The 16468-nt window shown below is 40.1% G+C and overlaps 1 protein-coding gene across 2 annotated transcripts; it reads right to left on the reverse strand.

Moving 5' to 3' along the window:
* Window positions 1-821: 821 nt before the first annotated feature.
* LOC129530261 (RNA-binding motif protein, Y chromosome, family 1 member F/J-like) lies at window positions 822-14122 on the reverse strand. Of its 2 annotated transcripts, XM_055377120.2 has the most exons (10): window positions 14000-14122; window positions 12024-12136; window positions 11448-11551; window positions 8266-8443; window positions 6204-6356; window positions 4076-4190; window positions 3016-3126; window positions 1985-2095; window positions 1811-1899; window positions 931-1399 (listed from the first exon to the last, which is right to left on the reverse strand). In XM_055377120.2, the coding sequence occupies exons 2-10, from the start codon at window positions 12130-12132 to the stop codon at window positions 1098-1100; spliced, it is 1272 nt and encodes a 423-aa protein (XP_055233095.1). In that variant the 5' UTR covers window positions 12133-12136; window positions 14000-14122; the 3' UTR covers window positions 931-1097. The 2 variants fall into 2 exon arrangements, with proteins under 2 accessions (XP_055233096.1, XP_055233095.1); XM_055377121.2 differs by having other exon boundaries at window positions 822-1399; window positions 12024-14116.
* Window positions 14123-16468: the final 2346 nt, after the last annotated feature.

The raw sequence follows: 16468 nt of genomic DNA on the forward strand, positions 1-16468 counted from the left end.
TCAGGATTTTTAGAACAGCCTGGCAAACAAGGTGAAACGCTGTCTGCACTAAAAATACAAAACTTGGCCCTGTTGTGCTGCACACATATCTAATACCAGTTACTCAGGGTGCTGAGGCAGGAGCATAGCTTGGACCCAGAAGGCAGCGGTTGCCATAAGCCAAGACAGAGCCACTGCACCCCAGCTTCGGCGACAAAGCTACACTTCATCTCAAAAAAAATTGATACTATCCCAACCATTCTAGATTATTCCTATTTGTAAGAACATATTACTAAACCATTACTTACAACACCCATTGTCAAAATATTCAAGAAAAAATTAACGTGGGTACCTCACAAGAAAAAACACTTCCTTTCCACTATTTAAACTACGAACATTTAAATTCATTATGCTATGCACCTGAGAAACTTAGCTGGTTCACTTCTGATTTAGGTGAAAAAAAAAAGTTTTCATTACCGTTATCCTCTTCAGTCACAGAATGCTTCACAGAGAATGTTCCGGATGTCTTAAACTTTAGTATCAGTGACATCTAATTATTTCCTTTGACCTGTACTATTCCTCTAAAACATAAAGATTTTAGGGTGAGGCAGACAGTTTTGTAGTCTTTCTGAAGACTTCTCAAACATTTTAACCTTGTTAGTTTTTAAAGAGAAAAAGCCTAATTAGAAAACTTGAGCAGCTTGCAAGGGCAACATAACACATCCCTAATTTTGAATCTGTGTTCAAAGAAACAAAGGAAAACGTACAACAAACTACACAATTTACTCTCCTATTGAATTTGCTTTCAGCATGTGCGGCTAACCAATAACACCAGGCATCTTGCAGTACATGTAAAATTTTATTGTGAAAATTTTAAGGTAGATATTACATCTAAACACTTTTCAAATAGCATCAAAAACTATGAAATTACTTTGAAAACAATTCCTTTTCCTTTGAATACCTCAAAAAATTCATGGAGGAAGTTAGTATCTACCTCTCTCCACAAAACCAACATGTTTCTTTTAGTAATATGCAGGTAACGATGCAGAAATAACATTTCAATTTTTGATTTGCAAACAAGGTTTGGTATGCAATAACTATTATTTTGAATGCTTGCTTTAATATCTGCTCGAGTCTCCTTTTTTAGATCGACGCTCCCCACCATCTGCTATAGATGCCACATAACTTGAGCTACCATATGCTTCCGGAGGATCAGGGAGCACCCTACCCAGAGAAGGCGGATTCCTTTGGTCTTTTCTGCAAACATGCTCACGATCACAATAATGAAAATCACCACAGCTCCTTGAGTAACTCTCCCAACTTCTGCCATATCTATCTCGTGTATTACTATATGCATGGCAGGTGCTTCCACCATAAGACATCCGAGGTCCTCGTGCAGGTGGTGCACCATGAGAGGTCCCTGCAGGGTTGATAAAATAATATGTGGGACTACATTTAAACATTTTTACTGCTATCATTAAAGCATGAATTAGTTAAAGTACTATTTGGAAATATCTGCTTTCCTCCGCCTTTCTTGACAGGATATTAATCAAGTCTTCAATAGTCAGAAGGTTTTATTTAAGAGAAGTGTAAGAGTAGTATTTTGCAGCTTAACAAACTTAATTCTAAAGTAAATGCTCAGTCACATTTTCTTAACGTTAACTGCAGTTCTCACCTTCGTATCATTCCCTAGGCTTTATACTGTTAAGAATACTCAATATTTAAACATGTTGCATATGTCCTTTACAATTTTCCTTAGAATTTCATTAAAATAACAATCTGATCTATTCAATAAAATTCTGTAATTTACAAATCCATCCTGGACCCTTACCGTATCTCGGAAATGCATCTCTATAAGAACTTCCACTTAGATGTTCAGAATGATCTCTACCAAGGGCCTCACCGTAGCCATCATGATAACTAAATTGAAAAAAAAAAGTCTTTTCAATTTCAGAATGAACCATTTAAGAAATCTATTAGATAAATCCAGATCACATGACAGTACCTATATCCTCTAGAGGAATGTTCATCCCAACTAGAATGACCATAATCATGGTATGCATAGTCTCTAGGTGGTGGAGTATAATCCCTGGTTTCTCGGGAACTTGGATGATTTCTGCGTGCACAAGTTTAAGCAAGGAATTTTAAATTGTCAACTTCTAGTATCCAAAACATAACTAAATTACACCTTCAACACAATTAAATTGCCAAACATCTAAATAAAATGCCCACAGAGCCCAAATGCCCAAAATGCCCAAATGCCCAAAAAGCACATGAAACAGACACTCATAATCAATGATTCAGGAAATGCATTTCAAATAAAAAGGGAGCTTCCACACTTCACACACACACACTGGAAGGGCAATAAATTTTCAAAAGCAGGAAATAACAAGTGTTTGAGAGGATGTAGCTAATTGGAGCCCTGACACAATGTTAGTTGGAATGAGCAATTTAAGAAATCTATTTGATAAATCCAGAAAAAGTTACAGTATCTATATCTTCTAGAGGAATGTTCATTCTGCCTAGAATGACCATAGTCGCAGTATGCCTAGCCTCTAGTTGGTGGAGCATAATCCCCAGTTTCTCGGGAACTTGGATGATTTCTGTGTGCATAATTTAAGCAACAAATTTTAAATTTTCATCTTCTAGTATCGAATACATGACTAACTTACAACTTTAAATTAAAAGGCCAAACATCTAAATAGATATTTCTCCAAATAAAATAGGCAAATGCCCACAAAGCACAAGGGACAGATACTCATATTCAGTGATTCAGAAAATGCATTTCTTTTTGTTTTATTATACTTTAAGTTCTAGGATACATGTGCATGATGAGTTAATGGGTGCAGAAAATGCATTTCAAATCCAAAATCAGATATCATATTTCACACGCACAGATGAATGGCAATAAATTTTCAAAAGCAGGAAATAACAAGTGTTTGAGAGGATGTAGATAAATTGAAGCCCTGATACAATCTTAGTTGGAATGAACAATTTAAGAAATCTATTTGGCAAATCCAGAAAAAGGTACAGTACCTATATCCTCTAGAATAACTTTCATACCGTCGAGAATGACCATAATCACAGTATGCATGGCCTCTAGATGGTGGAGCATAATCCCTAGTTTCTTGGGAACTTCGATGATTTCTGTATGCATAAGTTAAAGCAACAAATTTTAAATTTTCAACTTCTAGTATCCAATACATGACTAACTTACAACTTAAACAAAATTAAAAGGCCAAACATCTAAACAGATATTTCTCCACATAAAATCGACAAATGCCCAAAAAGCACACGGGACAGATACTCATATTCAGTGATTCAGAAAATGCATTTCTTTTTGTTTTATTATACTTTAAGTTCTAGGATACATGTGCATGATGAGTTAATGGGCGCAGAAAATGCATTTCAAATCCAAAATGAGATATCATATTTCAAACACACAGTTGAATGGCAATAAATTTCCAAAAGCAGGAAATAACAAGTGTTTGAGAGGATGTAGACAAATTGGAATGCTGATACAACGCTAGGTTGGAACGGAAAATGATGCAGCTACTATGGAGAAATGTGGCGGTTCCTCAAGAAAACAAACATCGTTATCATAGGACCATGCAATTCCACTCATATACACCCAGAGCTGAATATGCATACTCAAACAAATATTGGTGCGTTGAAATACCGGGGTGGAAACCACCCAGATAAAATAATGGGCTAATAGCTTGTGGAAGGAGTGAAGTGCTGTGATGTAAATGAACCTTCAGGATATCATGCAAAAGGAAAGCTGAAAAATACAAAAAGTCATGTACTGTTTGAGCACATTAACATTAAATACCCACAACAGGTAAGTTCAGAAGCAGAACACTGACTGGTGTTTGCTAGCAGCTAAGGAAAAGGACGAAATGGGAGGGACTGCTTAACTGGTAGTAGTTTTAAGTCAGAGTGACGAAAATGTTCTGGAACTCAATGGAGGTAGTTGCTGCACGGCACAGAATGTATTAAACACCCCTTAACTGTTCATCTTATAATATTTAATTTTGTTATGTGAATTTCATCACCACAGAAAAAAAATCAACCGTGTTTTTTAATTTTTCTTTACCCATCGTTAGTTGCATGACCATCATCTCTTGGTGACATGCGATCATTTTTCCAGGAAGATATTGTCCCTCTGCGTGGAGGAACTCCATAATTCTCTCTTCTTTGTGACATGGGACCTTTAACATTCAAATGATGGAACATTATGTAAAGAACACCAAATCTGAAACGCTATTTTCTCTTCTCTCAAACAACTTTTTAAAATTATTTCTTCTATGACTCCATTCTTTGTTTCCTAAACTACTAGACAGTCATGACACTGTGAATATTTCTTATGGCGTTGGATAATCCCATGGCTCCCACAAGGCCAGTTCTTCTAATGAAGCTGAAGGCAAACATTAATGCTTAGGTAAAAGTTGATATGTAATGGTTAGTAACTACTTAGTTATTATTTTCCTTTTCATATAAATTACTGATGACTGAGTGACACAGGCAAAACATGTAAAACCATCAAACTCTTCACTGATTTTAAAGTTTACATACATTGTCGTTTCTCAGCCAAAGAAGGTGGATTTTAAAATATCATTCAGTCCATCTCACACACACATAAATACAGCTACCTGTAAATGACTATATGCTAAATGTTTACATAAAAGTTCTTTATCCCTAACTGGTTGGCTCTATCTTAAATGTTGAGAAATTAAAATGTATTAGTGAAGATTTTCTAATGATGGTCAAGATTTGCATTTACTACAAAGAAAGCAATGCTATGCAAGGGGTCATTACAACATTGGTGCTATTTCAAAATAGAAAGTTTCTCCTTTAATATATTCTTCACTTGCTATTCCTTAGAGGTCAGTGTTTCACATATGATACCTTCACTGGCTAATTTTCCAGTGGAAATGAGTTGGCTTGGGTGTCCTGAAGCCAATAAATACCTCCCTTCACAGATACTCTACATACGAAATGTAAAATTGAAAATGGCAGTTTTTAACTACCTCCATATTAGGATGGAGGACTAAGAAAGAATTTTAATTTGCTCTGCTTAAGCTTCCTTGCTAAGAACTTTTATTTATTGTCTTATTTTCTTCTGTTCAGTCTGCAGTCTTACAATTCTTCTCAAAAGCATTACCTGCATTCAACCCTACTTCTCACCTCGGGTTGCTTAGTTCTAAATTCTCTCCTCCAATAATTTCAAATCTTACACTAAGGATCTTGTGTTAATGTTTAAACAACCCGGTACAATCTCAATTACTGATTTACATACACCTATATTTCACAGCTCTGCATTTCTGTGATATCCACTTAATTTAAGAATTTTGGACTGCTACGTGTCTACCTTTTGAGCCTTAAATTTATTTTTAAATCATATTTAAGCTCAATGACTCCTTGTCTGCTAAATGCTCTTGTAGTTCTTTTGAATCTTCATGCAAGCAGTGAGTATGCCTTGCACATACGCATTACTGAGGTCTCAGAAGCTGGATGGCCAGGCTTAGCGGCTCACACTGTGAGTGAGTGTGGAAGGCTGAGGCAGCTGGACTGCTTGAGCCCCGGGCTTTAACATCAGTTTTGACAATGTAGTCAAATCCTCTCTCTACAAAAACATAGGAAAAAAATGTAGCTAGGTGTGGTGCTGCATGCCTGTAGTTGCAGAAACTCGGGAGGCTGAAACAGCAGAATTGCTTGAGCCCAGGAATTTGAGGCTATAGTAAGCCGTCATCTCACAAATTTGAGGCTATAGTAAGTCGTCATCTCACATAGTGCACTCTCACCTAGTAAGAGCAAGACTCCAACCCAGCAAAGTCACCGAACAAGCAGTTTTTAGAATGGGACACCATGGGACTTAGGAAATGGAAGAATTAATTAGATCAAGAAGCCTACCATCAAAGAATACTGCTAGGAACTTTTAGAAAAATTAAGGGGAATTTTCTAGCAAACACAGGATTAAAAGGAATGTTGGCCTCACTCTAATCACTTCTTTGATCTGCAATGAGAAGCTCAAGTATTTCTTCAACATAAATCTGAAATGTACCTAGTGAGATAGAAACTATAATAAAAGCTATCAATCAGTAATTATGCTCACGTATGTGTCACTTCCCTTTTGTTCAATGAACTTAAAGCTAAGCATTCAGGTAAAACAGCTCATTTTTAGTCATACAAAAACTACGGTCTTTCTGTCAGGTAGCATTTACCTTGGCTTCCCATCCATCTACTGCTTCTTGCCACAGCAGAAGGAGTAGATTTTTTCGGAGGAGGACCTCCACTTCTTGAAGATGGACCTCTTTTAACTGGAATGAGTCCCCTAGAATAACTCATCTTGAGATCAGGAGTGTATCCACCATCATCTGTATTTCAAACAAAATCTTTTCAGTTAACTAACATCACTGTTTCTTAGATGGCTAAGTTTTGGTTGTTTACAAATATTTTCTACATTTTATAACAAATTCACATTTTGTCTAAACTAATAAAATTAGCATTCCTACATGGTATTAGTACACTTCAAGCAATAAAAGTTCATTTAGAAAATCTAGAAAGAAACTGAAGTATCATAATATATCGGTATGAAGGAGAGATGTGGAAAATGGGGAGTGAAAGGGGGCAGAAATCTATCACTAAAATATCTAACTATAATATGCATAAAAATATTAAAAGAAAAATGATAAATGACTGTTTATATCATTCTGTAATGAGGAAAAATTTTCAAAGCACATCATAAAGATAAACTAATTTCCATTCAAAGAAACTCAAATATTTCCAATACCAAGAAGTCACATATCAGGAAAATACATTGTCTCTAAAATTTGTTAACACAATATAGAATTCTTAAAATTCCCTTATGAGACACTAATTTTCAGTTGAGACTATGCTGAATTGTAACAGTCTTTAAGAATTGCATATTCGGTAATATAAACATATTTTTATACCTCTACAAAAATGTAGATATATGCCAACTGCCAGGTAGTGTTACAGGTTAGAATTTATATATACATTCGCGTCCGTGGCAGAGTATAATTGAACCTCACCCTCAAGATCAGTGGAGACGAAACAGCCATGAAGCTATGCATCTTAAAATGGAGCAAACACTGCAATTTCAACTTGAAACAAATCTCCAATTAATTACATGTCTGGTCATTAAAACTCCACGTTAATTGTTAGAGTTTTGAAGGTTGGTTAATAGATAATACAAGTTAACCAAGAGGTTTATTTATTTATTCAGATGGACTCTTGCCCTATCACGCAGGCTGGAGTGCCATGGCATAACCTTGGCTCACCGCAGCTTTTGCCTCCCAGGTTCCTGTGATTCTCCTGCCTCAGCCTCCTCAGTAGCTGGGATTACAGGTGCACACCACCACGCCCAGGCAAATTGTTTTGTATCTTTAGGAGAGACAGGGTTTCACCATGTTGGCCAGGCTGGTCTGGAACTCCTGACCTCGTGGTCCACCTGCCCTGTACTCCCCAGGTGCTGAGGTGACAGGCGTTAGCCACCTCGCACAGCCCATCCAATAGTTTTTTCTTTTTCCTTTTGCTTAAATATATGGTCTGTTTTTCTTTTATATGTAAAGATGGACCCCTCATTTCTATTGAGTAAGTCACTAATAAATGTCATTTTCAGTGACTCAGCCTCCAGCAAAGAAAGATTCATAACATATCTGTGAAGCAGTGGTTTTTACATCTTTCCAGAGTCACAGACTCTTTTCAGAAATTAAAGTTCTACATTTCTTCAACTGAAAATGCTTTACGGCAGGCCATTGTACAAACTCTCTTTATCAAAATTACAAAGCAATACATTTGCATAGATGTTTCCACATGTAGACACAAGAAAACAAATACTGCAAAATCAATCTTCAGTATTCAGTTACTTTTTCCTGTTGGAAAATTTAAAATATTACATTGTACTTTGATAATACAACTGACACGAAGTTCTGGGCCCTAAAGTAGAAAACTCTAAAGTATAATGAATATAAATGAGTTCCGCAGAAACCCGGTTGAGTACAGGCAATCAGCATTCATAAACACAACTCAGTTTCAAATGTGTGTTACTTCAATACAAACTTATTATAATTTTAAAACAAATTTTAGATATTAGTTCAATCATTTTTATAATACACCTTTAGTACTTAGAAGTAAGTATGCTTATTATCAATAAGCTAATTTTCTCTTCATACAGGAAATTAAAAAATTGAGAAATTTTGATATCTTCAAACTTATTTTCTTTCAGTCCTATGGTTCCATCTTTATATTTTAAAACATTACCCAGGTGTCCTTCATGTGAGGGAAGCCACCCTCTTTTTCCTCCACTGCTTGCTCTTGCAGATCTCAGACTTCCTGAAGGGCTTCTGTTTCTCAAAGAAGCTGGTGGTCTCCGCCTACCACCACTTTGAAAAGATGGTTTCTTGGCTTGTTCTACTTTTATTGCTTTTCCATCCAAAGACTAGAAGTATTAAGGGTACTATCAATAACACTGGCACATTTAACGTAAGCACATTTTACAAACATTTTAACATCAACTGTAGTTCAATTCGAGGTATTTTCTGCCAAAAGGAAACTTTGTTTTCTCCTAAAATGAACACATCTTTCGCAATGCCAAATTTGAGATAGTTACTGAGCACATGCCTTCCATTAAGGGATCAAACACAAATTCTATTATTCAAATTCCTTGAAAACTCCTCCATTATTAAAAAAAACCAAAACATAGAAAAAAAGACTGACCCATCACACATTATATGGAAGAATGTGGCACATCTGTTTTTTACAATATATAATCCACTTCATCTTTGTATTCACATCACTGGTTTGAAAGTTGCAGTGTCCCAACAAAACTTGTGTCATTTTAAAAAAAAATGAGCTTACTTTTTCAGAGTGTCACATTAGTCATTATGAGCTGTTTCTTGTTGGATTTGCTAACACTTACATAAAATATCCCCATATGATTTACAATTCTATATTGACTCTAAAAATGTTTCTGTATATGTGATCCTTGTTTGATCTCATTAAGTTTTCTTCCCTTACTCATTTCTTACATTGCCTTAGACGTGCCCCTAAAAAACGAATCTTAATATAGTACTTCAGGTAATTTCTCAGAAATGCTTAACTATCCTAATTAATTTCCTAATAACATTTTTCACTGTAATCTTTTCTACAGGCCACAGCAATTTTTGAAAACAGTTCAGCTAATAATGCGATTTAAAAATTACATGGATTTTGTTATTTGGAAGAAGGACTTAAATCCCCGAACAAGACCCCTTCCAGCCACATCGCCAGTTGTTCCTACCTTGAAACTTCTTTTGTTATTTCTGGGCTCAAAATATTCTCCCCAGATTTGCCCATGGCTGCTTCCTTCCCAGTGTTCTGAAGTCAGCCAAAATTCCTTAACTGTTAATTCCCCCTGAAAACTCGAAGAACCTCCTTTATTGGCCATCTTAACATTAATGTGCATACAACATTCATAGTTATTTTAACACAATAAATTATGTGAGATGAAGTAATTTAGAAATAACGTTGGCTGGGTGCGGTGGCTCACACCTGTAATCCCAACACTTTGGGAGGCCGAGGCGGGTGGATCATGAGGTGAAGAGATAGAGCTCATCCTGGCCAACAGGGTGAAACCCCATCCCTACTCAAAGTACAAAATTAGCTGGGCGTGGTGGCGCGCCTCTGTAGCCCCTGGTACTGGGAGGCTGAGGAAGGAGAATCGCCTGAACCCGGGAGGCAGAGGTTGCAGTAAGCCAAGACGGCCCCACTGCAATCCAGCCTAGGGCACACGGCGAGTCTCCATCTTAAAAAGCAAACAAACGAACAAAAACTTTACGCAAATTATCTGCCCTTTTGCTTGAAAACTAGAGGGAAAAAAGAAATTATCATAGATTCCTATACAGAAGTCAAAATTATCTCCATACCTACCACAAAGCCATGAAGCAAAAGCAACTCTCAGTTTCTGCCACAGCTTGAAATACTAATTTATAAGGGTGAATAAAAATGTACTTTCTGCTATGTGACAGGAAGTGTGCTAGATGTAACAGAAAGAAAAGCAACTAGCAAGACTTAAATATGCACTATATACAATTTCACGATCAATAGATTAATACACAGTACAGCGAGTAGAAAATACCCACAATACGAAATGAGGAAGAAAATATGAAATCTAAGTGGTTTTTGAAGCATAAATTTTATGTATGAGACACACACAGGGAAGGATAATTCTCAAGAAGTCTAAAAAAGCACTTTGGGGATAGCGTGAAGACTAACAGGACCTAAAAACAGATTGGGATAAGGTCATTTATTTATTTCATTTATTTTTTGTGTTTTTGAGACGGATTCTTGCTCTGTTGCCAGGCTGGAGTGCATCGGCGTGATCTCGGCTCACTGCAACCTCTGCCTCCTTGGGTTTAACTGATTCCCCTGCCTCAGCCTACTGACTGGCTGGGTCTATAGGCACACACAACCAGATGCAGCTATTTTTTTTTTTTATTTTAGTAGAGACAGGGTTTCACCATGTTGGCCATTATGGTTGCTTTCTCCTGAGCTTGTGATCTGCCCGCCTTGGCCACCCAAAGTGCTGGGATTACGTGCATGAGCGACCATGCCCGGCATGATTGGGATAATGTTATAAAGCAAAAAAGCACTAAAGAGCACAGAATGGAATGCTCTTGACTAAAATATAAAGGAATTCAATAATTAATATAATTACATAAAAGTTTAAAGCTTAAGCAAACACACAATCTCTAGATTTAAGACTCAACAGGACAAGAGACCATTGGTTCAATCAAAACAAGTCCTCAAACACACTGGGGAAATGAGTAATTAGCTATTCATGTTACATAAGTCACTCTGCTGACAGGAAAGAAATGTCCTTAGCAGAAAAAGCAAGCATGGAGCAAAAATGCCAGTTACTTCTTCTGCTATCTGACTTCAATGTTCTCATATTATTTTCTATTTTCAACTACTTAACCTTTCCGTAAATGTAAAGGTCTTATTTAAATATACTTTCGCAAAAATATATTTTCATAAAATATATTCTTCAAGAAGGAAAGAGTCTTTCCTTCTTGTGAGTCTGTCTAGATGTCTATCCAGTTTGTCTATGCTCTAAAAGTATTTCCATGAATTGGATGTACTTCAATTAATAGCATTTAATAAATATTGACTTATTACTTTCATATACATGAGGGTTCCTTATAAGTTTTAAAGCTCTTCAAAACCTTTTAAAATCTATTTGCACTCATATCGAAATACAAACATAGAAAAAGGTTATCAAATATTTATTTATATAATGTTAATTCCAATACCCTTCCGACTACACTTGCTCGTATATGGCACAAAAAAGAGGATGGCTTCATATGTCATTCTACTATCTTCAAAAGTTTAGTAATATTAAAAAGACCTAGAAATATTGTTAATTGAAGAACAGAGTTAGAATATTAGTAATAAGGGACTCTTACCTTTCCATTCATATCTTTGGCAGCATTCTTAGCATCTGCAGGGTTCTCAAAAGTAATAAATGCAAAACCTCTGGATTTGCTGGTTTGATCCTTTATCAAAAGAACTAAAATATATGAAAACATTTTACATGCATATAATGGACTCATCAAGTTACTAACCATGTAAAAGTTACATCAAACTAAAAAATAATTGCATTTCACATCACTATTATGGTTCTTAATACTCAGTCACCCCTACAGTCAGTCTACTTTATTCCAGTTTGTTTCGGAACTCCACAGCACATTTACTTTTCCTCATTTTCCTTTCTAAGTAGTAGGTTATCCTTTCCATAGAACCTTAACCTACTACTATGAGAATTTTCCAAATATCAAACAGATACTACAAAATAAGAGTTTAAAACGCATAAGGCATTTTAATGTAGGTATACAATGAACTTTGAAAAAATATATTTTTTCAAAACATATATATATAACATACATATTTTAAACAAACATATTGAAATATACATGTGAAAATACACATACACACACACACACTCACACACACACACACACACACACGGTTTTAAGAGTTACCTTCTGATATGGGACCATGTTTCCCAAATACTGCTTTAAGCATCTTCTCATTGGTTTCTCTATTGAGGCCACCAATGAAAAGCTTGGCAGGATGATCTGCTTCTACCATTGTGCTGTAAATGGTAAAACATTATCTATATTTAGATGTAAATAAGCTAAAAAGATAAAATTTTATTACATACTGTGCTGAAAACCCAAGTAAAATTCCCTTCCCGAGGCTGACATCTTTTTAGTATTTCTGACTTTAAATATGTAAAATTTGTAACACTCAGAGCAAAGGGGCACTAACTTCATGGACACATGCTGCATTTTAGTATGTACCTGACAAAATCTCATTTCTAAAAATTAGATAAGAAAAGCTATTGTAATTTTCCTAAGTTGCAATATGAAGAATGTCCCCATTTAAATAATTTTATTTGAAAACAATCTATGTATGAGGTACAGTGTGATGTTTTGCATATTTGCTTTCTTGAGATGTATGTCTCCTGTGGCCAAAGTGAACTGCTCGCTGCAGGCTCTTCCACCCAGCCTCAACTGATCTTCCTACATCTCGGCTTCCCAAGTAGCTAGTACTACAGGTGCTTTCTACCACAGCTGGGAAATTTTTTTGTATTTTTAAAAATAGACAACGGTTTCCTCATATTGCCCGAGCTAGTCTCCAAATCTTCGGCTCAAGTGTTCTGCCGGCTTGGGACTACCAAAGTGATGGGATTTCGAGGGTGACTCACCACACTCAGCATGATATTTGGATAAGAGATGAAATCAAGCTACTGAAAATGTTCTAGGAGGAGAATATTTTAAATATTTTACCATCTTTTAGTGATTTGAAATATACAATAGGTCAAAGATCCCCAAACCCTAGCCTTCAACCCGTACCTATCTGTGGCCTGAATGTGATGCCGGAGGATGACATGTAATACCTGTCTGTGGAGAATGTAAGGCCTGAGGATGACCTGACGTGGTACAGTTTTATCCGGAAACCATCCTCCCTACTCCCTCGCTGGCCCTCCCTGTCCCCGTGACAGCCTCACTGCCCCACCTGGCCTCTGTCACATTGCTCCTACCGGAAGACCCGCCCCACCACGTGCCCCTCGGAGACCTGCCGCCAGCCCCCACTCCCAAACCTGTCCACCTCGCCGCCTTCTTCCCCTGCGCAACCTTTGTCTGAGGAAAAACTGGCTTCCACTAAACCAGTCCCTGATGCGAAAATAGCAATGAAAGAGTCCATTACGTTACCCAGGCTGGTCTCAAACTCCTGACTTCAAGCCATCCTCCGACCTCCACTTTCCAAAATGCTAGGATTACAGGAGTAAGGCAGTGTGCCAGGTTAACAGAATAACTTAAGCGCATCTATTTTGTTCCAGTTTTCGGCTATCTAACTCCATTTATCTCCATTACACCCACTTATTCGGTTTAAATTATTTACGGTGCCAAAGATACATGAAACATCTTTCAAATACTGTCATACAACGAAGGAGACAATTACAGCCTTTACAGAGGCAAACTGAAACTGAGATTATTTATGGCCCCATATTTCCACATACACTAAAGTAACACAATTTATGTCAAAAGTTGATAATTTCTTCCAAGCAAATCAGACACGCGACATGTGCTAACTAAAAGTGTGACTTTTTAATCGCAGTGGTTAAGTGTATCGCCTGTATTCTGAATGATGACCACATTCACAGAGAAAACCCACTTTAATAAAAAGTGCACATGAAAACAATGGCGCCTTAGCACCATCTCCCACAACTAGTCGGACATATTAGGCAGTTAAAGGTAGAATCCTCAGGAAAAATCAATGAGTTTAACGAAAGTGAGTCTCTTAATAGCACTGAGGAGTTCTTTCCCTAGTGACTCCTCCCGTAATTCAACAGCCACACATACAAAACCCATCCCCTTTTATAGACAAAATCCCAAACCTTTGCTTTCTATTCTTGCCGAGAGACCCAGCTGTGCAGAGAAACAGAAAATACCTGCGCTTTTTAGTAGGACAAAGAGCCTGAGGTTCGCCTGGCCCTCAGGCCGTACGTAACCGGCTTCGGAACACCACAGGGCCAACTGCGGGAAGGACAGCTGGAGCTACCCTGAGAGGGAAGGACGCCAGAAGCCGTGCCCGGAAATCCCGCCTACCTCCAGCGACCAATCATTGCGAAGGCGGTGGGCGTCAGCCAGTTACTGCGAAGGTTGTGGGCGTGTCCTGAGGCCCCCCGCCCCGGCTGGGCTGCAGCTCCATCATGTCGCGGTAACTCTTCCGAGACCACGCTTGTGCCATGGGGTGGGCGGCGGTGGATTAAGGCACACGCGAAGTGTGAGCCCTTTGCAGTTGTGGGCATGGAAGACCTACACCCTAACTGGCATCCTGAGTGTGGCAAGACATTAATTAACCCACAGGGAACACATGAAACATCTCACTTCATTAGGCAGGCTAGGCTGATGGTACTGAATATTGCAGATCCAGAGGGGAGAGAGAGGGACCAGCGCTGCCCGCTGGGACAGCACCGGCGGGGGCTTGGGGGGATTGGGGCAGGGCGAGTGCATGGGACTAAAGTCGACTGGTACGTTGCTGAGGTGGAATTCATCTGCACCAGAAGCTGAAACCCTGCAAGGATTCTCTCAGGTCTAGGCAAATACATACTCCGAGTTCCACGGTTCCTCCCTGAGAATGCTATACTCACAGGGGCATTCCAAAGGACTTCTCATCCTGTGCCCTGGGCACATGGGAGGCCTACCGCCATGGTCGCCAATCCAGTGATCCGTGTGCACTGCTTTGCTGGTGCAGAGGCTCTCACAAGTGCAGTGGTGGCCGTGGTGCCTGCTAGCGGGTCTCTGGAAGCCAGGGCCTTGGCATCCGACACCAGGGCTGCTGTGCGCAGCTAACCCTGCAGGGTATCTGAACCCCAGTGTGAGTGTGACAAGCTAAGGGCCCTGTGGGGCTCCCCAGGAACCCTGTTCCACATAGGTGTAGGATGTGGTTCTCAGCAGGGCAAGGCCCACAGGCCTCTCCTGGAGTTGCCCCCAGAGTCGAGGGGTGCCGGGGTGGGGGGGGGGGGGGGTGGGATGGGAGGCACAGGCTTTGCTCTGTTGGAGCCTCAAGGAGGGCCCCATGTTAAGGCTGGAGGCTGTGCAGGAGAGGATGGCCTGTGCACAGAGCAGGAAGGCAACCCTGGGGGAAGAGGCATGCTAGTGGGGGATGACATCATTGCAGAGATGGAGGTGGTGGCCAAAGGAGGAGGCCAACGTGGAGCCTCAGCAGGAGGACCTGCAGGCACAGCCTGTCCCTGGCCACAGTACGCCCCGGCCAGCAACAGACTCACTGGACGTCCCTCTCTTGGAGCTCGGCTACGTGAATGTCCCAGGCTGCAAGGCATCCCCGGCTTCTGGGCCAGAGCCATATCCTTGCAGCTGCCAATTCGGGATGGCTGGCAGCAGGGGATTAGCGCCGAGCTCCTGGGAGCGGGGTTGGGGGAAACAAGGTGGTAGGCACCGGGGGTCAGCCAGGATTCAGCACATGTGGGATAACGAGAGGCACCCAGAACAGGCTCATGCAGATAGGAGGGCAGCTTAATTTCACGTGCCCTGAGGGCATGTGGTAGGGACAGGAAGCTAAGCTCAGCACTCACGAGGGAGAATAGCAGCGCCAACGACCCTTCATAACAGCAGAAAGTTGAAGGATACGTTTCACTGGGAAAGTCCCTTGAGGAAGGGGAGCATGCATGCCCATGTAAGCCATGGAACTTCCCTGCTCCCCTTGCCTGTGTCCAGCAAGCTTACCCCAGAAACACAAGGTGCTCAAGACTTGCTGTTACTGTGCACGGGGCTGCTGTCCTCTGCAAGGCAAGCACTATCTCCCCAGACACAATTTCTTCCCTTTGCCATCGCTGCACCCAAAGATGTTTAGGCCCTGAGTGTATATAAGCTCCCTTGAAACCACTTGAGCTCCATGGGGAGAGCCAGGCATAGCCCTGCAGCTGCTTCTAACCACAGCAGTTCCCTGGGGTGGACACATGCACCCCTCAGGGAAACCAGGAGAAGGAGAGGCCGCACACCCAGACAGCAGCAGAGCCCGTCCAGCACCCAGCACAGGAGGGCCTCCTGCAGCTCAGAAACGCCGAACAAGTAGTCGCCTCACACAACAACACCCCGCCCCCAAACCCCTGCCCACTTCTTCAGTGCCAGCCCCTGCTCAGAGCAGGTTGTCTGGGCCTGCCTCCACCCACCACCAAGACCACCACAGCTGTGATGGTGCCCTCCACGCCAGACAGAGACAGAGGACCTGGAAGGGAAGGTGCCCTGCCCCACACTCTCCGTGCTCTTGCAAAGTTGCAGGGTATTTCCTTGCATGCCCACCCAATCATCTGGCTGCTCCTTGACCAGAGGCAGATTTTGCTGCACACCCAGATGTTGGCCGGGATCACAAATGATGATGAAGCCCTGCTAAGCTA

Source organism: Gorilla gorilla, chromosome Y (genome assembly GCF_029281585.2).
Source record: "Gorilla gorilla gorilla isolate KB3781 chromosome Y, NHGRI_mGorGor1-v2.1_pri, whole genome shotgun sequence".
Taxonomy (NCBI): Eukaryota; Metazoa; Chordata; class Mammalia; order Primates; family Hominidae; genus Gorilla; species Gorilla gorilla.